This window comes from Chenopodium album, chromosome 13 (genome assembly GCF_948465745.1).
Source record: "Chenopodium album chromosome 13, dcCheAlbu1.1, whole genome shotgun sequence".
NCBI classification, from domain to species: Eukaryota; Viridiplantae; Streptophyta; class Magnoliopsida; order Caryophyllales; family Amaranthaceae; genus Chenopodium; species Chenopodium album.
The window spans coordinates 8,278,847-8,303,761 of NC_137846.1; the positions used below are offsets into that span (position 1 = coordinate 8,278,847).

Genomic DNA, 24,915 nt, shown 5'->3' on the forward strand with positions numbered 1-24,915 from the left:
CACATTCATATATCCCCACAAAGTTGCCATCTGAAAATGAATATAATTTCATATTTCAATTTAATAATACTCTCGTTGTGATTTATACGTTCAATACATCAAATTTTCATGCATAATTTTTATATATCGAGAATTAAAAATATGAATGACTAAAGTTTTTAGGAAAACATTATAAACTCAACATTATGCAATATTAGAGGAACAGAAGACGTATAATGTAGAATAGTGTAATTCTCCTTGGAGGAGGCTTTCTCATTAAATCAATATATATAGGGTTTACAACCTAATCATGAGAATAACCTAAAATACACAAGATATATTTTACAGAATATTAACATATTATCTAACACACCCCCGCAGTCGAAGCGGGAGGAGGTCGAATGCTGAGACTGTCTCTGAAATCTAAGAACAATTGGCGAGGTAAACCTTCCGTGAAAATATCTGCGTATTGATATGAGGACGGAACATGTAAAACCTTGATCTGACCAAGAGCGACCTTGTCACGTACAAAATGTATGTCCATCTCAATGTGTTTGGTACGTTGGTGTTGTACCGGATTAGAGGATAAGTATACGGCAGAAATATTATCACAGTAAACCAAGGATGCCCGTCTAATAGGGCAATGTAACTCGAGTAGTAAATTTCGAAGCCAACATAATTCAGAAACAACATTAGCGACACCTCTATATTCTGCTTCGGCACTTGATTTGGACAATGTAGCTTGTCGTTTTGCAGACCATGAGACCAGATTATCACCCAAATAAACACAATACCCTGAAGTGGATCGTCGAGTGTCCGGGCAGCCGCCCCAATCGGCATCTGTATAAGAAATAAGTCTCGTAGGCGCAGAACGGTATAAATGTAGTCCATGATCAGAAGTGCCTTTTATATATCTGATAATACGCTTAAGAGCGTTAAAATGAGGTTCCCTAGGAGCATGCATGAATAGACAAACCTGCTGAACGGCATAAGCAATGTCAGGTCTTGTGAAAGTGAGGTACTGAAGCGCACCTGCAAGGCTCCTGTAGAGAGAGGGATCCTGCACTGGCTCACCGTCATGAGCACTAAGCTTCGACTTAGTATCGACAGGAGTAACAACCGGTTTGCAATTGTCCATCTTAGCCCTGTGAATAATTTCCTCTGCGTACTTACTCTGACAAAGAATCATAGAGTCCTTCGTTCGGGTGACAAAAATACCCAAAAAGTAACTCAACTTCCCTAAATCAGTCATGGAGAATTCAGACTTGAGGAGAGCAATAATATCACTCTTGAGTTGTTCTGAGGAAGCTGTAAGCACAATGTCATCAACATAGAGCAAGAGATATGCAACATTAGCACCATGTCGCAAAATAAAGAGGGAATTATCACTTGTACTGCAAACAAAACCAATCTGCATCAGATAATTAGCAAACCGTTGATACCAAGCCCGTGGGGCTTGTTTGAGACCGTAAAGAGATCTATTGAGCCGACAAACATAAGTGGGAGCTTTGGGATCTACAAATCCCGGTGGTTGATGCATATAAACAGTTTCTTTGAGATTACCATGAAGAAACGCATTTTTAACATCAAGCTGATGAATAGGCCAGTCCCTACCCATAGCAATACTCAAAACAGTACGAATAGTCGCCGGTTTCACTACGGGACTAAAAGTCTCATCATAATCCACACCAACCTGTTGAGACTTGCCATTCACAACAAGTCTTGCTTTATGTCTCTCCAAATCTCCATTTTCCCTGTATTTGTGTTTAAATAACCACATACACCGAATAATATTCACTCCTTCCGGTCTTGGAACAAGATCCCAAGTATGTTGTTTAGTAAGAGCATTAAATTCCTCATTCATGGCGGCATTCCAATTATGATCAAGCATGGCAATTTTCGGATTTTTAGGCAAAGGGGAAATGTCGGGAATTGTCACATGAGCTTGATATTTTGGATTAGGCTTGAATATTCCACACTTAGCACGAGTGGCCATGGAGTGTGAAGGTTGAGGATTGGGCTGATTTTGTGGAGTTTGTTGGACCGGGGTTGGGGAAGGAAGAGAGCCGAATTGGATTGATGGTGAAACAGGGGAGTTAGGTGGGCTAGGAGAGGAAAAATGGGGGCTGGACAGTGGGCTCCGCAAGGGGCCTGCGGTTGGAGAAGGTGAGCCGCAACCCACTTGCGGAGTGTACTGTAAGTCCACGGAAGTTTGTGGCATTATGGGATTTGTGGGATTAGTGAGATTTGGGCTTGGGCCTTGTGTTTGAGTGGAGTTTGTGCTTTGAGGAATTTGGCAGTAATGTTTTAGCAACGAATTGGAATTGTCACTATAATCCAAAAACTCATAATCACTTTGTTTAAATTGTTGAATGTTAGAGAAAGGGAAATGATCTTCAACAAATGTCACATGACAGGAAATGATTATTTTATTGGAAGATAAATCATAGCACAAATAACCACGATGATTGGAAGGGAAACCCAAGAAGACACATGGGGTAGACCGAGGGGCGAGCTTATTAAGAGCCGTAGCACTAAGGTTAGGGTAGCAAAGACAACCAAAAGTGCGAAGATGATCATAAGTGGGGCACCTACGATAAAGAACCTCGGTGGGGGTTTTATTTTGTATGGTTGTGGAAGGAAGAATATTAAGTATGTAGACAACCATAGACACGGAATAAACCCAAAAAGACGGTGGAAGAGAGGCATGAAAAAGAAGAGTACGAGACATATTATTTATTGTGCGAATGATTCTTTCGGCTTTGCCATTTTGAGAAGAGGTATTTGGGCAAGAGAATCGAAAAACTATGCCATTATTCACACAAAATTTTCGGAAGGGTGAATTATCAAATTCACGACCATTGTCACTTTGAAAAGTTTTAATGTCCCTCTCGAATTGAGTTCGAATATATGCTCGGAAATTAATTAATATATCATAGACTTGGGACTTATATTTAATAGGAAACACCCAAAGAAAATGAGAGAAATCATCAAGTAAGACCAAATAATATTTGTGACCCAATTTGCTAGAAATAGAAGATGTCCATAAATCCATATGAATAATATCAAAAGGGGAAAAAGTAATAGAAGTAGAGGGCTTAAAAGGAAGCCGTACATGTTTTCCTAAAGGACATGAATAGCAAAATTGAGAACTATTTCTCTTATTACAACGAATATAATTGTTTTTCCTAAGAAAATCAAAAACAGGATCGCCAGGGTGTCCAAGTCTATGATGCCAGGTTGAAGGAGAGATTGCAGCTAGAGATAGATGACGATTGTCATTTTATGCGGAAACTGATGAGAAAGGATAGAGGTCCCCCACACTATTGCACCTCGCTAGAATTGTCCCCGAAAGAAGGTCCTTCACAGAAAAACCAAGAGGGTCAAACTCAACAGACACAGAATTGTCACAAGTGAATTTCCTAACAGAAATTAAATTTTTAATTATGTTAGGGACAAAAAGGACATTTTTGAGATTGAAAGGAGGATTAGGTGTAGGGTTAGTGGAATTGCTATAACCATTAACCGGAATGCGTTTGCCATCACCAACTAAAATAAATTGAGGAATGCTCAAATTAAACAAATTAGAAAGTTTACCCGAGTCACGAGTCATGTGAGAAGAGGCCCCCGTATCCATGTACCATCCATTGTCAGCGGGCTGAAGACTCATGGAGCTGTAGGCTTGGCCGAATTCCGTGGGAGTCATTAGTTGACCATAACTGGGCTGAGCATAATAAGCTTGCTGCTGAGAAGGCCGCGGGCCCAATATAGAGGGGCTGGACCCGCGATACTGCTGCTGGGCCGGACTGGTAGGAAACGGGCAGGGTGGTGAAGCCCACTGCCCGTTTGGAAGCTGTTGCCAAAAAGGTTGCCCACCCCATTGGGGTGCTTGTTGTTGTTGGGCCTGCCATTGTGGGCCAGATTGTTGTTGCTGCTGGTTATTGTTATTGTTCCCCCGACCCTTTCCACGGCCTTTAGGCTTGTTATTGGTTCCACGACCACACCCCCGTCCACGACTTGCACCACCACCACGCTGATCGGCCGCCGGCTGCTGTGAACTGGGTTGTGACCCGACAGTATTGGACTGGGCTTGACTGGATTGGGCCACCAAAGCTTGTTGGCCTGATTTTTCTTGTTTCTTTTGCCGAGTTTCTTCGAGGAGAAACATGGAGCGTGCTTTGTTGAAGCTTGGAGTGGGTTCAGTTTGGGAGATGATGGCTGCCACGGTGTCGTATTCGCCTTTGGTGAGACCCGAAATAAGTTGCATAACCATCTTTCGATCGGAGACCGGACAATCAACATTAGCAAGTTGATCCGCAAGAACTTTGATTTGCTGACAATACTCCAACATGTTAGCAAATTGTTCAAGTTTTGTGGTGGAAAGTTGTTCCTCCAAATACACTGCCCTAGTATGCTTATTATCATGAAACAGTTCTTCGAGTCGGGTCCATAATTCTTGAGCCGTAGCACCCGGTTTCATGATAGTGTTAACAAGGTCTTTGGAAATAGTGCTATATATCCATTGTTTAACAATTGCATCCAATCTCTTCCACGTTGCATCATCGACATCCGTTGGACGCTTAACCTTTGCATCAATATGATCAGTAACATTGTAGGCACAAGCATGGATTTGGAAAAGTTCAACCCACGTAGCATATTGAGCGTCCGCGTGATCGAGAGTCACGGGCATGAGTGCTTTGATGTTGTTGACGGCGAATGCTGGGTGGAGAGGGGTGTTTTTGGGAGGTGGAGGAGGGGTAAGATCATCACCGACCATGAGGGGCAGAAGGTACGGGTAGGTGAAAAGGCACGGCTATGGAGGTCCAAGAGATCGAATTAGGGTTTGGAGAAAGGAAAGATAGAAAAACCCTAAGAGGAATCTGATACCATGTAGAATAGTGTAATTCTCCTTGGAGGAGGCTTTCTCATTAAATCAATATATATAGGGTTTACAACCTAATCATGAGAATAACCTAAAATACACAAGATATATTTTACAGAATATTTACGAGATAATATTAACATATTATCTAACATATAACACAATAAGATCACCTTGATGCCCTAAGTACATACAAGAATAAACTTGCCAAAGATAATACATGCACAATGCACATGATTGATTATATCGATCGTTCATATCAAGATGTATTATCATCTTTCAAAAAAAAAAAAAAAAAAAACGTACAGAGTACTAATAAAGCCATAATTGTTGCTTAATCCTTAGAAAAAAAAAAAAAAAAAGTAGAAAAACAAGGAACGTTAGTAAAATGACCCTCAGCTCTTAAGACCCATTAATTGATAGACTAGTATATATACAAGCTACTTGAATTTCACGTAGACAAAAACATCTCAAAGTCCCTTCTAAACAAACACAAAATCTTTCAATTCATCGTGCTAAAATAATGAGTAGTATTGTATCCAAATTACCTTCATTATCATTCTCACAAATGTTGTTAGTGATCCTAATTTTCCTAGGGTTGATTAGATTAGTATACCCGAGTATTAATTTAAATCCCTACGATCCAAATGATATTCTAACCCTTTTAAAACCGGTTTATGATAGATATTATACAAATTGTCAATCACCTACTCCACCTAGAGTGCTTCCTGTTTACGATATTGATATTTCTTTGTTGCAGTTTGCTCAAAATATAGAGCATTTGGAAGCTGATTTCTTCTTGTGGGGTGCACTAGGGTTTGGCCTCGACAAGGTTGCCCCTGAGCTAACCCTTGGTGGTCCACCTCCAATCGGGGTCCGAAAGGCTAACCTTAACAACTTAACTGAAAATATAATCAAAGAATTTGCTTATGAAGAAGTTGGACACTTGAGGTTTTCAAATTGCACCCTAGCTTCATACTAATCACAAGTTATTTCTTATGTCATATAATAGCAAGTTATCATATTTAATTCACGTAGTGTACGTACGTCTCATAATAGAGTTATTACAAGTATAACCATATTTGTAAAGGATTCGAACTAACCAATTAGCTAATTACTTATCATATATTTGTGCATCGATCATACTACGAGTATTGACCTAATTTGTAATAGTCTAATTTATTTTCTTATGTATTAAAGCTTTATTTAACATCTAATATTATCTTACTTGTATTATTATTAGGATAATAAAAAAGACGGTTGGAGGACTACCAAGGCCGTTGATGGATTTAAGTCCAGAAAATTTTGCAAAAATCGTAAATAAAGCGTTTGAAAGAGATCTCGAGCCTCCATTTGATCCATACAGAGATAATCTCAGCTACATGTTGGCGTCTTACATAATTCCTTTCTTGGGACTTAATGGTTATGTTGGTGCTAACTCACAAATCAAAGGTTATGCTTCCCGAAGGGTAAGATAATTGTTTTCTTTTGCTTAATTACGTCTGATTATTATGTTTCATTCATTAAATTATCATACGTAATTATATTACTTTTATACAACTTATCCCTTGTCCATTCACATATTATAATTATATCGGGGTTTTAATTACCCTGGCCTTAATAAGGTTAAAAGTTATCCCAAATCAACTGAAAGCTACCTAATTAAAATTAAACCGTTTGATATACACAAAAGTTTTTGCTTTTTTTATTACAGTATACTACTTGAACTTATTAATTTATAAAGTATTTTTCATTTTTTCTTACCTTTATCTTATTTGAACTTTTTTATCTGAACTTGTTAGACTTGTGAACACGTTATCATTGGATTCAACTCTTAACGGTTTCTTTGATTAAAATTTATTGTTAAGCAGCTCCTAGCAGGACTATTGGGAGTTGAAAGTGGACAAGATGCAGTAATTAGGACGTACCTATACGAGAGACAAAGGAACAGAGTACAACCATATAATTTTACCGTGGCAGAATTTACAAATCGCATATCAACTCTAAGGAACAACCTTGGTAAGTGCGGCGTCAAAGACGAAGGCATCGTAGTCCCACCGGAGCTCGGAGCTGAGGGCAACTCTTCCACGAACATCTTATCGGCGAATGCTGACTCAATTTCCTATGCACGATCCCCTGAAGAAATACTTAGGATTTTGTATGATACTGGTGATGAGCGTGTTCCTGGTGGGTTTTACCCCAAGGGGGGTAATGGTCAAATTGCTAGGTCGTATTTGTAAGATTTAATCGTATATTGTATATACATATGAATTACGGAGTAATAATTATCTACTATACTACCTCTGTTAATTATTATGTGTAACTTTGGACTATTATTTGTGAGATATAAAAATTCCAAAGTTGTACATAATATTTAACGGAGATAGTATTAAACTTGTGTAATAAACTTTAAAGAATAAAATGTATGGAGTACTTGTATAATGATATTTGTACTTACTAAATAAAATTATTCTGATTTTTATTCTGTACAAAGAATTATATGCTACACGCCTACACATACAAATGTAAATGTAGTCAAAACTAATTAAAATTGTGAAAAAAGACATTATTTATGTACGACATTGATATGTCTGCATATGCATGAACTTAGTTAGAGAGTAATTATATCAGTAATATAACTATATACGTGTCACATATACCCACATAAATATGTGACGTGTGTTGTAGGGTTATTAAGCAACTAGATTAGTACCCATGCCACTGAATATTATTTTTACTAAATATTTTTGTAAAGTAAATTGAACGGGACCTAGTAATAGTCAGATCAATAGATTTGCTTTATGTTTAGTGAATTTTATACTTAATACCTCCATTATTATTTTACAAAAGTATTTAAATTTGCTTATTACTATTGACAATGTACACTTTTAACATAGTTAAAGCACTATACAAGTAGCTTGAAGCCTTGAATTAACATTACTGGGGGAATTCTACCATTTTCTTAATTTTTCAATCAATCATAAATCAAAGCAATTCTACAAAAAAAATCCACGCTCATCTCATCAGCCATCGCCACTGGCCAAATTAAATCAAGACAGCACACTTTCTTCGTAACAAAGTTGACGTACCATTAAATAATTTCGTTGATTTTGCTTACAATTTATATAACTTAGTTAAACATGCCTACACGTAACTATTTCATTAGTCTTTATAATCTTCTCTGTGTCCATATATAGTGTTTACATTAATGTTTTTTTTTTTTTTTTTTTGGGTCAGTTTAAGTAACTAAAAATGGCTGGTCCAACGGCCGTTTGGTGGCATGAAAAAAATATGGCACCACAGGGATACGGGGCAGGGAGTCAGGCACAACATCATTGTGTATACCGCACCGTGGGCTATGCTTGGCCACATTTTTACTTAAAATTCCGCCACAATATATATTAAACACACATGTTAAAATAAGTTATTTTAGAGTGATAATAAAGGATAACTTAGGTGGTTAAACCTTTGATCCCTTCTCAATTTGATTCTTGAATCGATCCTCATCACTCGCCCTTGTGGCAAGCATGACTTAGAGGCAGCGCATGTGAGTTTGGGTTGTGCCTATGCCCACTAATTTAAATTTTTGGCAATAAAAACTCTTACTTGTATAAGATAATCCATACTATTCCCGCAGTCACATATCCCCACTAAACTGCGATAAATTGATTTTGAATATGTCATGTTTATTTTGTTTTGAATAATTTTAATTACATAATACTTTGGCTACTATGATTTATATAAGTTTAAGAAAAAGTATAATTTTGTGGAATGTTATTAGATTTGTCTCCATTTAATTTTCAATATATCAACTAATTAATTAACTTTTATAATTTTTATGTACGTATCGAGAATAATAAAAAATAATTAAAGTTGTGTACTAGCTAGGAAGAATTAATTCAATATAGTATTAGATTATTAGAGAAATAGAACAAGTACAGTACAAAGACCAACCTTTTTTTATTTTTTTTTGAAGTCACAAATAAATTACGTTAGGAATTGAGATAATATGATTAATACGTAGTATCTTTGATGTAGAGATATTATGTAGAAATATTATATATCTATAACTATATACTAAAGGCGAAACCAAAGATGACACGTGTCACCTTTTGGTTAAAAATTTTTCCACCAAAAGTGTTTTTTTTTTTGCTTTTTTGTTTTTTGTCAAAAAATCTTCTTAGAGAATATTTAATATACGTAATACAAAGTATAATATTTTCATTCCTTTCTTACAAAAATAAAATACTTTTTCCTTCCAAAATAATCATTATGTTTCTTCCTTATATATTATACTCAAATATTAATTATTTCATTATTTGATATGTTAAGTATCTTTAATTATTTTATATATTTATAATTTTGGTTTCCTATCTTTATCTAATAATTACATACTACATAGATTAAGGGCCTGTTCACATTTACTGAACTGAGCTGAACTAATTAGAGTTGAACTGAACTGATTGGATCTGAACTGAATAGAACTGAAATGAATATTTTATGAGAGAAGGAAATTAGGAGCTGAACTGAACTAAAATTAAGCTAAAGTGAACATGCCCAAATTATTACTACTGTAAATCCTATTTTAAACATATTATCATAACTTTTTAAATATTTAAAATAGGAATTATATGGGTTAAAAGTTATATTTTTTATATAATATTTTTGTATCAATTCACCACGGGTTTTATGTTACACCACATGCCCAAATTATTACTACTGTAAATCCTATTGTGATATTATCTATGCGATAATATGACCTTTTTTAAATTATATTTTCAAATTTTAAAAGTGGTCAATTTTATATGGAGAGAGAAAAAAAAAAAACTGTATATAAAGATAATGTAGATGAAAGGCTAGCTATATACATATTTATAAAATTATTATTTTTTTGTCAAAAAGAAAAATAGTACGGAGCATCACTTTATTGTGAATTTTAAAACACTCATAGTCAAAGGAGTATTTTTACAAAACTCATTTTGTTAATAAGCTCTTTATACTTCGTTTGATTTTTCGTGTTTTATTTTATTAAATATTAGAAATAATAAGAAAATAAATATATCGTAGTTAAATTTTTCATGTGATTTATATTACTTTTTGACAATTTTATTTTTGTTATTAAATACGAATTATTATGTTACAAGCACTAACGATAAATATAATTATAGTGTTACACCAATAATAATTTGAAAATTATCGTGCATGGCACGGGAACTAACCTAGTTACTAAATAAAAGGGAGGATATTATATTATATTTACAAAAGATATTAGTCAAAGTCTCAAAGATATTAGTATATGCATATGATTTGATTGATAAAGGACACTCCATCAATGGTGAAAAATGATTCTAAAGCTTCATAATTCTTCCCCATTATCAGAATATAAAAATCTGATCGATTTGCATGTGATGAGAGGATAGAACCAAATTTAGTATTCGTAGTGGATAGAACCAAATGTATTTGGTAAATAAACAAATATGACATAGTATTTAAATAAATCAACAGAATTGAATTATGAATTGGAGATTTGTATGTATTAATAAATGTAAACTAAATCAAGAGTAGTATGAGAGTTTATAACTTTTATTACATTAACAAGCATTACAATTAAAAGATAAAAACCTAAGCTAGCTAGTGACATCAAGCTTGCATTGTTTTTCAAAATAATACTCCGTAATTTATAAGGTAGTTACAAAAGAATGACCAAGACGATGATGCCAATTTATTACTCATGACTTTATGAGTTTTGAAATTAAAGTAGAAAAGGCTAAGTAAGATGTGAAGTATCGGAGATATATAGCTAGCAATTTATATAGCCCTTGCTTAGATGCTATGGACCTTTGTTAATATGTGCCTTGTGAAACAACCTTAATTAGAAAAGAGTTAGATGAAAACTCAATAACAAGTTAGATAATTTATATCATAGCATAAATAATGGGAAATAATAGAGAAAATGTGAAGAGTAAACAAGTAGTCATAGTTGGTGCACATGACACATTATTCTTAAAATGAATTGATGTGGAGGAAGAAGTAAGGAGAGTAATAAGCAAACCAATCCAATATGACTAATAGGAACATCGGTGTGATTGAAAATGACAAAAAGATAAGTTTGACACATCATGGTTGACATGGTGAGTGGCGTCAGTATCAAGGAGCCAATGCAAGTTATGGGCGTTGCTAGTTGTTGTAATAGAGGCATGGGTTAATGTCCGTAAGGAAAGTGAGTGGCAAAAAAAATGGAAGTAGAGTGGATGGTATGAGCCATAGTAGACGTAATATTGTTCCTAGTTTGTATTTGAAGGTTACAATGAGGGGATTATGAATAGGTACAAAGAGTGAGGGATAGCTTAGTGATTGGTTAAAGCTTTCCTTCCAGTTTCACAGAATCTTAGGATTGATTCTTATACCCCACCCTGAAATTGTTGTTATGAATAGGTATGGCGTTGTTATTCGAAGTGATGCCTGGAGCTAGATTTTGTTGTTGTATGCATGGAGATTTTGTTGGTAGATTGAAAATACAAAATAAAATAAAAAGTTATGGGATTCCAGGCCACTACTCTGATACCATATGTGAGGGAGAATGAATAGGGTCATTTTTTTACGATAGTTTCATTACATAGTATAATATAGTACAAAGATCAGTCTAAATATGTGCACAAATAAGCTAAACTACGTTAGTAAAGGAGATCACATCTTTTATATAGAGACATTATGTACATAATAGGGGAGAATATATAAACCTAAATTGTAAAAGATGCAGCTAGAGTCAAAGATATTACATGCACATTATTTGATAAATCGACCATATCAAGATATAATCATGATATTATCTCCTACAAAAAGAACGCACTAATAAAGGTTAGTAAAAGCCCCTAATAGGATTCATCGATATGGTAGCTAGCTTAGACTAGTATATATACAAGTCAATTGAACTTCACAAATCATATTTCACATAAACAAAAACATCTCAAAACCCCTTCTAATTAAAAGGCATAAAGTTTTATCATCTTGCTAAAATGAGCATTCTTGTATCCAAATCTTCTTCATTATCAATTTTTGTGATTCTTATTTTCCTAGGGTCTATTAGGCCGGTATACCCGAGTATTGATTTGGATCACTACAATTCAAATACTGGTAAACCTGTTTACGATATTGATATTAAGGTGTTGCAATTTGCTCAAAATATAGAGCATTTGGAAGCCGATTTCTTCTTGTGGGGTGCGTTAGGGTTTGGCCTTGACAAGGTTGCCCCAGAGCTAACCCTTGGTGGTCCACCTCCGATTGGGGCTCGAAAGGCTGACCTTGACAACTTCACTCAAAATTTTATCAAAGAATTTGCTTACGAAGAAGTTGGACACTTAAGGTACGTAAATTGTACCCCTCAATTCATATGTACTCACAAGTCATTTTTGATGGTGTATAATAACAAGTTTTATTTTAATATTTAAATTCACGTATTCTCTCACAAAAGTGTCATTACAAGTATAACGTAAAGATTATTCCAACTAACCAATCAACATGTTATATTATGTTGGGGAAATTGGTTTACCAGGTCACAAAAATGACACGAAATTGGACAAATTAACACTTCGAGGCCTAAACAAAATCAGTTTCCCAAAGTAATATTTCGACCCTTATATACACATCGGGTATTAGAAATTATTAGGAGATACAACGAAGACAATCACAACAATGTGTAGTATATTTGTGATCTAATGTCAGCAAACTTTAATATTTTATGATGATGATCATTATGACTTGCAATAGCATTCAAGAAGAAAATAATAAACTGACTTCTCTCTTGAATTTATCCATCATATGTTATCAAACATGTATATATGAAGCATAATACAAAAGCCAAACAATACAATGAAACTCACTGACCCAACCGTCACTTTAGTTTTGTTTTTCTATTTAATAATCCAAACGTCACTTAGCAATATGAAGCAAATTCAAGCCAAACATCACAAAGAAACTGTACTATCACAACCGTCACCAAGGAGCATGCATGCCTTTACCGGGTTGTTTTATATTGCTTCCTCTAAACCGAGCTTATTAGCTTCAAATCTCTTGTTTAATTAATATACAACACCATAACCTAAGTAATTAATTAAACAACATGAATATAATCTACAATTCTCTAAATTATTCAACATATTAATTAATTATCATTCGTGCATTGCACGAGTACATAATAACCTAAATTATAATATGCTAAATGTTTATTTTAACATTATTTTTTTGGTATTATTGTTAGGATCATAAAAAAGACAGTTGGAGGACTCCCAAGACCATTGATAGATTTAAGTCCGGAAAACTTTGCAAAAATTGTAAATAAAGCATTTGAAAGAGATCTCGAGCCTCCATTTGATCCATACAGAGATAGTGTCAGCTACGTATTGGCTTCATACATTATTCCTTACTTGGGACTTAATGGTTATGTTGGTGCTAATGCACAAATCAAAGGTTATGTTACTCGAAGGGTAAGATAATTGCCTTAATTTGCTTGATTAATTACGTATGATTATTATGTTTTTTTTCCTAAATTACATCGAATTACCACAATTGTCGATTTCATTTGTTGCCAAATTACTCGGTTAATGTTATTACACATTTAGCACATCACATTGACATTTATATTATTTGAGATGTAGTTTAAGAAATTCTAAATGTTACTATTCTAATAATAAGTGAATAAATATTGGAACTTATATTTGTATGAACTTCTTACACATGTAAAAACAATATATCTTTGAATTAAAACCTTAATGTTTTCTTTGATTCAAAGTATTCCTTAATTGTTGTTATGCAGCTTCTAGCAGGACTATTGGGGGTTGAAAGTGGACAAGACGCGGTGATTAGGACATACCTATACGAGAGACAAGGTGACATAGTACAACCATATAATTTTACCGTGGCAGAATTCACAAATCACATTTCAACTCTAAGGAACAATTTAGGCAAGGAAGGCTTTAAAGACGAAGGCGTCGTAGTCCCAGAGAAGCTTGGGGCTGAGGGCAAGTCTACCGCAAACATCTTATCGGCTAATGCCGACTCGATTTCTTATGCTCGAACGCCTGCTGAAATACTTAGGGCTTTGTATGTAACCGGGGATGAGCATGTTCCTGGTGGGTTTTACCCTAAGGGGGGTAATGGTCAGATTGCTAAGTCGTTTCTTAAAATATAACCTCTAGCATATATTAATTAATTAATTATCTTTTAGACTCGTGTGATATGGTTTAAAAATACAATGTACCTATATAAGGTACTCTGAATTGTAATCATGTTTATAAATAAAATTACAATGGAAGAATTCTTTTGATTTATTACATTTGTGACATGTAACAACAGAAAAAAAAAAAAAAAATGTGTTTTCTATGTGCCTGGTCACATTCACTATGAAACCCTTGATCAAGCAATCCTAACAGTGATTTTTAAACTACATATAAACATTTATTCCTAAAATGGAATAAAGTGAAAATTTATTATAAAATCATGCGTAAATCAATGTACTTAATATTTATTTATTCTTGATCTTTCCATTTTTTGGCTTATTGTCCTCCCATTACACTTAGGGCATGTTCTGATTGACAGAACTGAACTGAACTTATTGGAGCTGAACTGAACTGAATATTTTATGAGAGAAGGAAATTAAGAACTGAACTGAACTTATTAGAACTGAACTAACTGAAAATAATCTGAAGAGAACAAGCCCATTTGACTTCTAAATACTATTTTTATGAACACATATATTTTGGCTTAAATTCAATCCAAAAGCAATCCTAATATGCAAATGAACCGTCTTTAAAATAAAAATTACTAATACAAAGTAGCAAAATAATTTAACCCATGCATCCCACAGGTTAAATACTACTTCCTCTGTTTCTTTTTAGTTGACACGTTTCTTTAGTCACGTTTGCCAATGCACAAATTCAACTATTAATATCTTTAACTTTCGATAAGCAAAAATTATAAAAAGTTGATATTTAAAAAAGGAAAAATAGAAATAAATAATCCCACATTTGCTCGATATACTCAAAACGAGCCCACCTTTGCATATTCTGGGAACAAGCCCACCTTTGCCCTCTATTTTCTCAAAACAAGTCTTTTTACCTATGACTTATTTAGCAGGTTAATTTTTTATATTTTTTTTTTTTACAAATCTTTCTCCTCCACCTCACCACCCTCTTCCCACTGCATTTCCTGTCACCACCAACACTACCATCCCCCACTCCTCACACCACTCCTTACCGCAACCAAAGCCACCACACCAGGCCACCTTCGCAGCAACTATACACCATCAACCTCAATTAATCACAGCACCTTCACAACCACACCCCACCTGCTGCACTCTCCCAACACCACCACCGAACCGCACACACCACCTCTGTTAACACCGCAAGCCAGCCGTAATAATAATCGCACCTAATAACACCAACAACGCCGCAAGTCACTTGCAAGCAATTTACGAACCCCCGAATCACCAATTTGGCGCACAAGCAGCGACAATTAGCAATTAATACTCGAATTGCATGGGTTCTTTGGGTGGGGCTTTTGAGTGGTGAAGGTAAAGTTAAGGGGGAGTGTTGGTGGGTTTTTTGGGTGAGTTTAGGAGACGAGGCTGTGTGAGGGGTGGGGTAAAGGTTTTTACGGGTGGGTTTCAGGGTGAATGACGGGTGGGTTTCAGGGTGAATGAAGGTGGTTGTCGTTGGGGGGGAGGGCAGGGGCAGCAGGCGGAGCGGGGGGAGGGCAGGGGCAGCAGGCGGAGCGGGGAGAGGAGGTAGTGGCAGTGGCGGCAGCCGGAGGGGGGATGGCCAGTAGTGTCAGTGGTTGGGATAGGAAGAGGAGAGGGAAAAGTTTTTTTTAAAAAAAAAAATATTTTCATTTATTTTTTTGGACCAATTAGAAGGTGACATGTGGCAGTCACCTTCTAAAACCGGTCACTAACTTAAAAAATAGGTTAAGGGCTTGTTTTGAGAAAATAGAGGGCAAAGGTGCGCTTGTTCCCAGAATACGCAAAGGTGGGCTCGTTTTGAGCAGATCGAGCAAAGGTGGGATTTCATTTCAATTTTTCCTTTAGAAAATATATATCGTGACGATTCTAACAAGATCCCACATTATTATATTTTTCATTATATATAAATCAAAAAAATTCAGTCAAAGAAAAGTGTGTGAATAGTGCTAAAGTCAAACGTGTCAACTAATAAAAAACGGAGGTAGTTTTTCACTAATTTTTATAATAAAAAATAGCTGGTCATACATTGTAGTAGAAGAAACTCGATTGGTCAGGGACTACCCATTTATCTAACAAAAAGTGTTATATGTGATTGGCCACACCGTGTGATAAGGATTATTTCATTAGTGTAATAGGGGTTATTTGATCAGTATTAAAAGAGTTACTTTGTCAGTTTTATAAGGTTACTCGATTAGTGATATAAGGGTTACTCAATTAGTATTTTAGGGGTTACTCAGTCAGTATTTTAGGGGTTACATGGTCAGTATTATATAGATTACTTTATTGTTTTATAAGTGGTCACACGATACGGCTAACAATATACAAGATAAGCTGTTTATCTAATTTAATGTGTGTTAGTTTGTCACACGGTGTGTTTGTCTCTCACCTTTTCTTTTGAAATCGACGAAGCACACACCAAAAAAAGTGTTACATAAAAGGAAAAATTAAAAATAAAAGCGGAAAGACCAGGAATTGATTTTAGTGGCTGCTCGTTTAATGGTGGCTTCATTTCCATGCTTTCCAAGTATCCAAATTCTACACTTCTCTCAATTCTTCAATCATGCAATTCTACACAAAAATTGAAGCAAATCCACGCTCATTTTATAATTACTGCCCAAATCAAAGATACTTTCCTAGCAACAAAATTGGTCGAAACTTTCGCTGTTTCGGCTCGAAACGTCGTTTATGCTCATCAAATCTTCAATCAAATCAATTCTCCGAATTCATATTCATGGACAACTATAATCAGGGGTTATTGCGAGGCGAAAAACCCAGAAAAAGCTATTCAAAATTATCGATTAATGAGGTCTAATGGGATTGAAGAGAACAGATTTACGTTTGTTTTTGTGCTTAAAGCTTATGCTATGAAATTGTGTCAAATTGAAGGAAAAATGATTCATGGGATGGTTTTGAAACTGGGTTTTGATTGTGATGCGTTTATTAATAATGCATTGATTAATTTGTACTCGAAATGTGAAGATTTTAGTAGTGCACGTAAGCTGTTTGATGAAATGCCTGTGAATAATGTTGTTAATTGGAATACATTGATTACGGCGTGTTTTAGTTGTGGGGATTTGGAGAATGCCCGTAAGCTGTTTGATGAAATGCCTGAACGGAATGTCGAGTCGTGGAATGCTGTGATTGCTGGGTATTGTAAGTTGGGTCAAGCTGATGTTGCTAGAACTTTGTTTGATGAGATGGAAGAGAAGGATTTGGTTTCGTGGGCGTCGATGATTTCTGGTTATATACAGTGTGGATTTGCAGCAAAAGCTTTGGAACTTTATAAGGAAATGCTGTTTGTAGGCATCAAACCGGATAGCGTGACAATTACTAGTGCTCTATCGGCTTGTGCTCAAATGGGAGCATTGGATATGGGTAAATGGATTCATTCTTACATTATTCGGCATAAACTTACAACTGATGTACATTTGGGTACCGCACTTGTTGACATGTATGCAAAGTGTGGTAGTATTGATGTAGCTATGCAGCTATTTCGCGATATGACTTATAGGAATGTATGCACTTGGAATGCGTTGTTATCAGGGTTCTCAGACCATGGCTATGGTTTGTCAGCATTGGAGCTTTTCAGGGAAATGAAGTCTTATGGTGTGGCACCGAATGATGCCACTTTTGTTGCTGTGTTATCAGCTTGTAGTCATGTTGGCGAGATTGATGAGGGGAGGGAGCAATTTAACTGGATGCAGAGAGAGTTTAATATTACCCCGAAGATTGAGCATTATGGGTGTATGGTGGACATCCTTGGCAGAGGGGGGCTAGTGAAAGAAGCTAAGGAGCTTATCAAAAGCATGCCTATGAAACCGAATATAATCATATGGGGAGCTTTCCTGAATGCTTGCAGGATTCATGGTTATATGGATATTGATGATGATATTGTAAGCGTTCTCTGTCAATTGGCAGCAGAAGATGGGGGAGCTTATGTGCTATTATCCAACATTTTTGCAGCTAACAGTGACTGGAATTCAGTGGAGGGTTTAAGGAAGAAGATTCGTGAAAGTATATCTGAGAAGAAAACTCCAGGTTGTAGCTCAATTGAAGTGAACAACGTGGTTCATGAGTTCTTCGTAGAAGACAGATTACATCCTAAGTGGGTTGAGATAAATGATGTTATCATGGGATTAAAACATCATTCACAAACTGAGGATCATACTTGAGAATCGTTTTTGCTTACTCGCACAGTATGACAACAGATATGGGAAGGCACAGAAATTCCAGTGATCAACTGATCATGCTTGTAAAGAGGCAACATTGAAGAGATACTGCATTTTTTGTAGAAAATCTTAACACTTCTTCTGATCCATGAATTAAAATACAGATTTAACTACTACTTGTATGTCATTTTATTTTAAGTCGTTGAAAGGGTAAAATTTTGGTAGAATACTAGAATTGCATTTGTATAATTGTTTTGTAAATTGACATTCAATACCAGTATAAGTTTTGACATTGCAACTTTGTATTTTATTTTTTGTATTGAATGATACTACTATATGACTATAACCTATAATTATTTTTAATAAGTATAAGTTTTGACATTGCAACTTTGTATTTTACATTGAACACTTGAAATAAATTTTCAATCCATATTGTATTGATGTGTGCATGTAACATTAGTCCAAAATTAAATTCACCTTTGGTACGGTACTATGGTCGAATGATACTTTTTTCGTTACAAATAAATTCAATGCTATATCGTATTGTATGGATACATGTAACATTAGTTCAAAGTTATAATTCATATATGATATGGATGAATTATATTTGAGGTTGAGGTGATGAAATAGTGACATGATTTCCGAAAAAAAAAAAAAAAATAGTGAAATTGCTTTTACCTTGTATCCTTAAGGTAATAGGGGTCAAATCTTATGCAATCACTTGAGAGATTTCCTTTTAAACGTGCTCCATTGATCTCGATTCTTGACATGTAACTTCCAATAGTTAACACATCGCTAGTATAGTAGTATATTTCGTGGTCGATTGATCTTAATTCTTAAGTGGACAAGTCTTTCTAATTCAAAAAAATTAATCATCAAATTCAAACTTCCTCAATAAAAGACATGTTTAATAGGGAAATAAAAAGGTATACGTAGCTTTTCCCGCCAAGAAGAACTCAGAGAAACTGGAGGAGAGAGAAAATGGAGGTGAGTGTTAGCGGGAACGCACTCAAAACCTTTGCTCGCTCCATCAACTGCCTTGCTAAAATCGGCAACGAACTCGCCATTCAAGCTTCTTCTACTCAGGTTCCTTCACTTTCATCTCTAAATTCCTATTTTATAATCAATTTTTTAAAATATATGTTTCTAGGGTTTTGCTCAAAAAAAATTCCTGTAACTTTAATTAGTTAAGCTTTTTTGTTGGAATTTATCTCAATTAGCATCGAATTATCTGTATATTTGATCAGTTTTTAGAAATTAACCCCTTTCTAATTAAGAGTTTGTTCATTTGCTGCTTATTGTGCTGTCTGTTGGAATTTTTGATCAGTATTGATTGAGGATTGATTTCTATGTGTATGTTTTGTTGATTTAATTTATCTGAATGCAGCTTGCTTTCTACACCCTTAATGCATCCCGTTCTGCCTATCAATCGATATCGTTTAAACCCGATTTCTTTGATGTTTGCTCGGTTCCTGGTAATCAGCAAGTTCAGTTTAGCATTCTCTTGAAGGTAGTACCTTGAATGATTTAATTATGGACAATGAGGAAAAGTCATTATAAAAACATAAAATTACTTTTTAATTTACGCGAATGATGTTTTTCATTTCGATATTGTTAGGCTGTGTGTGCTGTCTTAAGGACTCCTCTTTCAAACATTGATCATTTGAGGGTGCATTTATTGGATGCTGATGCAGCTAAAGTCAAGTGGACATTAGATTGTGTCAATGGTAATCGATTTTATGTAACATTGATGATGATTATGCTGTAGATAATGTGGGATATTATTCTTACTCCTTTTTTCTTCTGTGGAATTGGGTAGGCATGAAAAAAACCTACTGGATTAACTGTAATGTGGAACCCGATATTCAGCATTTGTCTCTCAACAGGGGAAGATTCACTAGTAGCTTTGTCGTTAGGCCCCGTGATCTCAACAGATTGCTCTCTAATTTTCAGTCTTCTCTTCATGAGATCACCATTATTGCTACAGAACCATCCTCTTTTCCTTCAGAAGCTGAAAGCGAGATTGGTGGGAAGGCTGTAGAACTTCGGAGCTACATTGACCCTACAAATGGTATTTCTTCAAACATTCGAGTTTTCAAAGCTGATCTTATTATTATCTGAAATTCTGCGTGTTTTTACTGTTAATCTGCTAAAATGCAGATAGTGGTTCGTCCTTACATACTCAGCTTTGGATAGATCCAGTGGAAGAATTCCTGCAATATGCTCACACTGGAAATCCGGTAGATGTTACATTTGGTGTTAAGGAGTTAAAGGTACATCGTACATTCATACATGTGCAATCAGTACTGACCTATATAATAGTGATTTATATTGTTACATTCGACTCTTGTATATCATTCTATCAGTGACTGAGAATTTCTCTCAACATCCAATTTCAGGCATTTCTTTCCTTTTGTGAGGCCTGCGAAGTTGATATCCATTTGTTTTTTGACAAGGCTGGCGAGTAAGCTTTCCTATCTATTAAATTTATCACTGCTCTAGATGATACAGGAGAATTCAAACAGTATATATTACTTCATAATTTTAAAGTATACACTTTTGTACTCAAAGATCATATTTGCTCAATTTGATATGATATTTCTAGTCTTTAAGATGCTATGGTTAATAAAATACTTTATGATCTTATATGGTTTTGATTTATCAACTGACGGGCTGAAGACTTCTTAGCATATGATGTGCAAAGATTAATATTTTATTACACTATTAATATGTCATTTATTAGTCTCTTTGAAAATTGCATTGGCTTTTGTAGTCTGTAAAGATGAATCTGAAATGATTGGTGAAACTGCTGGTGAAACAGGCCTATTCTCATGACACCCAAATTTGGTTTGGATGATGATGGATCTACTTCAAACTTTGATGCCAAGCTTGTTCTCGCAACAATGCTTACATCACAGCTGCGTGAAGGAAATCCAACTGGCCCTGTTCCATCAAATGGAGCCTTGAACGGAAGGGCTAATAATGAGACAGGACCAGAAGCTCAGCAAGAAAGATCAAGGGTACAGGCCTCTGCTCATGCATCTGAACATACTAAAATATGGTCTGACCTTTCAGGTATATGTTGATTCACCCTTGGAACCTAAATAGTTCAAAATTAAAATTATAAAGAAAAAAAAAACCAGTGACAGTAACTTGGTTGTTAAACAAAACAGCAAGTGGTCCCAAATTTGTCGGTGGCAGTGGAAGTAGACCGGTTCAAGGTGAAGGACACACCACTTCCAATGAGCAGAGGGAACTTCAAAAGTTTGATGAAATGCAAATTTCAGAGCATCCCCCTGGAGGAGAAAATGCCGCTGGTGGTCCAAATTCGTATCCTTTGCACTACTCGTCTACTCCCATACCTTTGAATATTAATACCTTCTGGTTTCTTTGATTTTCCATTTGCTTTATGTTTAATTTTCACCACTAATTGCTGGGAAATGAGTCACTTGAGCTGATTGTGTGTATGCATGACTATAAACAACGTGTGATATCATTTTTTAAAGAATTAGTTAATTAACTGGCATGTTGCTCCAATTTTCATCACTAATTTATTAGAGTCAGTTAGGTCTATTCAGCAAGCCTGATACAACAGCTTATTGATATGGTATGTAATACTGCATCTGTTGAATCAGGTAACTAACTTACGGACTAGTGTGTATGTTGATTATGCTCAGCAAACAGCTTCAAAATATATGAGCTAGCTGTTTGACTTGTTTAAAATAACCTACAATTGTATATAACACTGTGTTTGAAATTTTTTAGAATTTTTTCTTTTGTGTTATAACAAACTTTCAAGCTGATTCAACATTGAGCTTTCCCAAGAACATCTAATTTGTTTAACTAGCTGGGGAACTTTCGTTTCTCAACAAGCTGCTATTTTGCTTTCAACTACCTTCAGCTATTTTAGCCTAACAGAGCCCAACAATGGGTAGAAAATTTTGTTGAGTGCATTACTGTTAATCTAGCTATTAGCTCTTTAAAAACCCCTCATGGGAGTATATTATGATGTTTAAAAAGGTTGAAATTATCTAATTTGTTCCAAAGATCTTGATTGGGTTTTCTTAATTAAGCCTTTAAGCTCTCATCATATGGAAACTGTTCAACGGGTGACACATCAAGGTATATAAATGCTTTAAATGTTGCAATTCGAAACTAAATTCATGTATAAAAATGTTTGAATATAATCATTCTTGCAGGGTTGCAAGAAAAAGGGGAAGGCTTTTCTCAGCGCCATCCTAGGAATTGGGTAGATGCAGATGAGGATGATGATGAAGAAGACAATGAAATGTGTGTACAGTCTACACCGCCATACTATGAAGAACAGTGAGAGTAATGGGTGACCGCTCTTCAATTGTAACTTTTGTAAGCCAATTGTCTCTTCCTTCGAGTGGATTGATTGATCTTTAATCATCCTTAATTAAATAATGTTAATTATTAATAGTTATGTATTGTTGAATGTGAAAGTACACATATACATGACCATATGCAGTCCATACTTCAACTTTGTGATGCAATATAATTCATGATTTTACATAAAATGAATTAAGCTATCCATCACAATTTTGTAACTGGTTAATACATATGACTAAAGGTTCGAGCATGTGCCTCATCAAAGAACTTTTTCCAATCAAGTCCAAAGAAATTCTGAGGCCAGATAATTTCGGTCTGACCCCAGAATTTTTTTCCCATGCCCTTGTGTCCTCAAGTTTATTTGCTTACTAGGTTTAAATTTCTGAGTGCTGGTTAAGATCTAAAAATGCTTTCAATACAATCCGTATGTTTGTTTGGGCATCTATGATGCTACCTTTTGGCATTAATTAGGCAGCTCCTAGCTCTTTGTTCCGTTCTCATGAAACAATCTATTGTGACATGCTTACCACTTCTATCTGTCATACTCCCAGACCAGTAGCCCTGAACAGTTAATTTTCTTACATAGAATTGAAAAGCTTTTTATTTGGATGTGAACCAATATGAAGTACAAAAAATGAATTTTGTCTGACCTGTTACCATATGAGGGAATAGAATTTTGGCTTCTGTATTGTTATACAAGTTAAGTCAAGATCGGAGGCAAAAAGTCATACTGACAGAATGCAGCTATCTGCTCTTATTTGTATTAAGATAACTTAAGCAATACAATACATTGATTGATTCATTCATGTATCTTTCTATTTTGCTATATCTGTTTCTGCACAAAGATGGCCTTTTCTTGTTCAACAGAATGATGGCAAAAGGACCCTCCATGGCTCCATCTTCTGATTAAGAATTACGGAGTACAAAATCATTAATTCCAAACTTCATGATTATTATATTCTCAGTATATAGTGATTAAGCACTTCTCTAAGCATTGGTATCTTTGTCAAGTCCAAAATTATATAGGTCTCTTAGTCTCTTACAATAGCAACTTTTATTCGTGTTGATGTTTGCCAGATCATGGAGGTAATGAATTTAAATTGGTGGGCAGCATCAAGTGGGGGGGTTTTTGAGTGATGCATGATGAAGACAGATTACACACACTTTCAAAATCGATAATGAAGTTTCTAGGAAGAACAATACTTTGTCAAACTGTCCTTGTCACTGTATTACCAATCCTAACATCTTTTTAATTCTCTTTTATGTCATCATTTCAGATAATCTACAATCAAAGTAGTGGTTCTCCTTCTGTTGGCCTTATCTTATGAACTTTGATGATATATCCCTTCTGAAACTTCGCTATAATCCAATATTCTGAACTGATGACATCCGAGGAAAAAGAGATTTTGTTTTGTTTAGGTGCTGGCCTTTGAAAGCTCTGTTTTATTATTTTTGGGTCATTGAAAATTTGAATTATGCATCTAGAATAGTACTTCGTATTTAACATGCTAAAGATATTGATTTACTTGTCTGAACTGAAGAATGCCTTAATTAAGCGTTTTTGCAGTTTTCTAATGGAAATATTCTTGTGACAGCAGATATCAAGAGGCGAATGGCTACATATCATTCGACTCCGGTGTAGGCATGATTGTATGATTCATGATCATATAAATATATGATGAAACCTTTGATTTAATTAATTTTGTTATTAGAAGTAAATAGTTTTTTAATGATGCCGTGTGAATGATATGATACACTGAGCTCATCTAGTTATTGTGAATATATATGATTATCCTGGAAATGTCGACATGAATTTGTATTGTAACCTTTTTATGAAACAAATTTTGTAGAAGTGGGTGTTGTATTACTTGTATTTACTCATTGTTTCAGCACTATGTCCAATGAACTTTACGGCTGAAATTTTGTCAAATCATATGCGACTCAATCATATGCGACTCAATCATTGAATAAGCTTTTTAAGGGTTTTATTGTTTGACTTTTGGAACTTCCCCTCTAACATGAGTAGTATTCTAATTATTCCTAGAAGTTTTTATTTTTTGTCCTTATGGAAATTCCAATGTAAATATAATTAATTTTGGGAAAAATATTTTTATGATATCCATTTTCTAATAAGTCCTTTTTTCTCAATCATTTATAATTGAATCGTACAACGCAATTTCACTTAACTGTTGTAAAGTTGTAATAGTTTTTTAATTATTTATATTCAATCATACAAACTCAATAACTCTTGTGAGGAAGTTCTGTAATTGTAAAATTAATGACAAACCATCAGATAG

The 24,915-nt window shown here is 35.0% G+C and overlaps 2 protein-coding genes and 2 pseudogenes across 3 annotated transcripts; all 4 read left to right on the top strand.

Annotated features, from left to right (window-relative positions):
* The first annotated feature begins 5,384 nt into the window (after positions 1 to 5,384).
* LOC145576200 (ferritin-like catalase Nec2) lies at positions 5,385 to 7,101 on the top strand. The gene is made up of 3 exons (XM_081633980.1): positions 5,385 to 5,812; positions 6,105 to 6,330; positions 6,733 to 7,101. Exons 1-3 carry the CDS (start codon positions 5,385 to 5,387, stop codon positions 7,099 to 7,101), a joined length of 1,023 nt encoding a protein of 340 aa, XP_081490106.1.
* Positions 7,102 to 11,877: 4,776 nt separating this feature from the next.
* Positions 11,878 to 14,048, top strand: LOC145575150 (ferritin-like catalase Nec2 pseudogene; annotated as a pseudogene).
* A 2,498-nt stretch (positions 14,049 to 16,546) lies between these two features.
* LOC145576201 (pentatricopeptide repeat-containing protein At4g18840 pseudogene) lies at positions 16,547 to 18,401 on the top strand (annotated as a pseudogene).
* Positions 18,402 to 19,077: 676 nt separating this feature from the next.
* LOC145576202 (uncharacterized) lies at positions 19,078 to 24,468 on the top strand. 2 transcript variants are annotated; one of them, XM_081633982.1, is made up of 11 exons: positions 19,078 to 19,351; positions 19,653 to 19,775; positions 19,884 to 19,992; positions 20,085 to 20,336; positions 20,426 to 20,538; positions 20,665 to 20,729; positions 21,087 to 21,340; positions 21,439 to 21,595; positions 22,347 to 22,387; positions 22,465 to 22,630; positions 24,214 to 24,468. In XM_081633982.1, exons 1-10 carry the CDS (start codon positions 19,247 to 19,249, stop codon positions 22,593 to 22,595), a joined length of 1,350 nt encoding a protein of 449 aa, XP_081490108.1. In that variant the 5' UTR covers positions 19,078 to 19,246; the 3' UTR covers positions 22,596 to 22,630; positions 24,214 to 24,468. The 2 variants fall into 2 exon arrangements, with proteins under 2 accessions (XP_081490108.1, XP_081490107.1); XM_081633981.1 differs by having other exon boundaries at positions 24,217 to 24,468.
* Positions 24,469 to 24,915: the final 447 nt, after the last annotated feature.

Bases quoted from the DNA above. Each gene is read 5' to 3' on its own strand.
- LOC145576202 (XM_081633982.1), top strand. From the start codon at position 19,247: ATGGAGGTGAGTGTTAGCGGGAACGCACTCAAAACCTTTGCTCGCTCC. The intron at 19,776-19,883 runs GTAGTACCTTGA...CGATATTGTTAG, and splicing joins AGTTTAGCATTCTCTTGAAG to GCTGTGTGTGCTGTCTTAAG. The intron at 21,596-22,346 runs GTATCCTTTGCA...TAAGCCTTTAAG, and splicing joins GCCGCTGGTGGTCCAAATTC to CTCTCATCATATGGAAACTG.
- LOC145576200 (XM_081633980.1), top strand. From the start codon at position 5,385: ATGAGTAGTATTGTATCCAAATTACCTTCATTATCATTCTCACAAATG. The intron at 5,813-6,104 runs GTTTTCAAATTG...TATTATTATTAG, and splicing joins GAAGAAGTTGGACACTTGAG to GATAATAAAAAAGACGGTTG. The intron at 6,331-6,732 runs GTAAGATAATTG...ATTGTTAAGCAG, and splicing joins AAGGTTATGCTTCCCGAAGG to CTCCTAGCAGGACTATTGGG.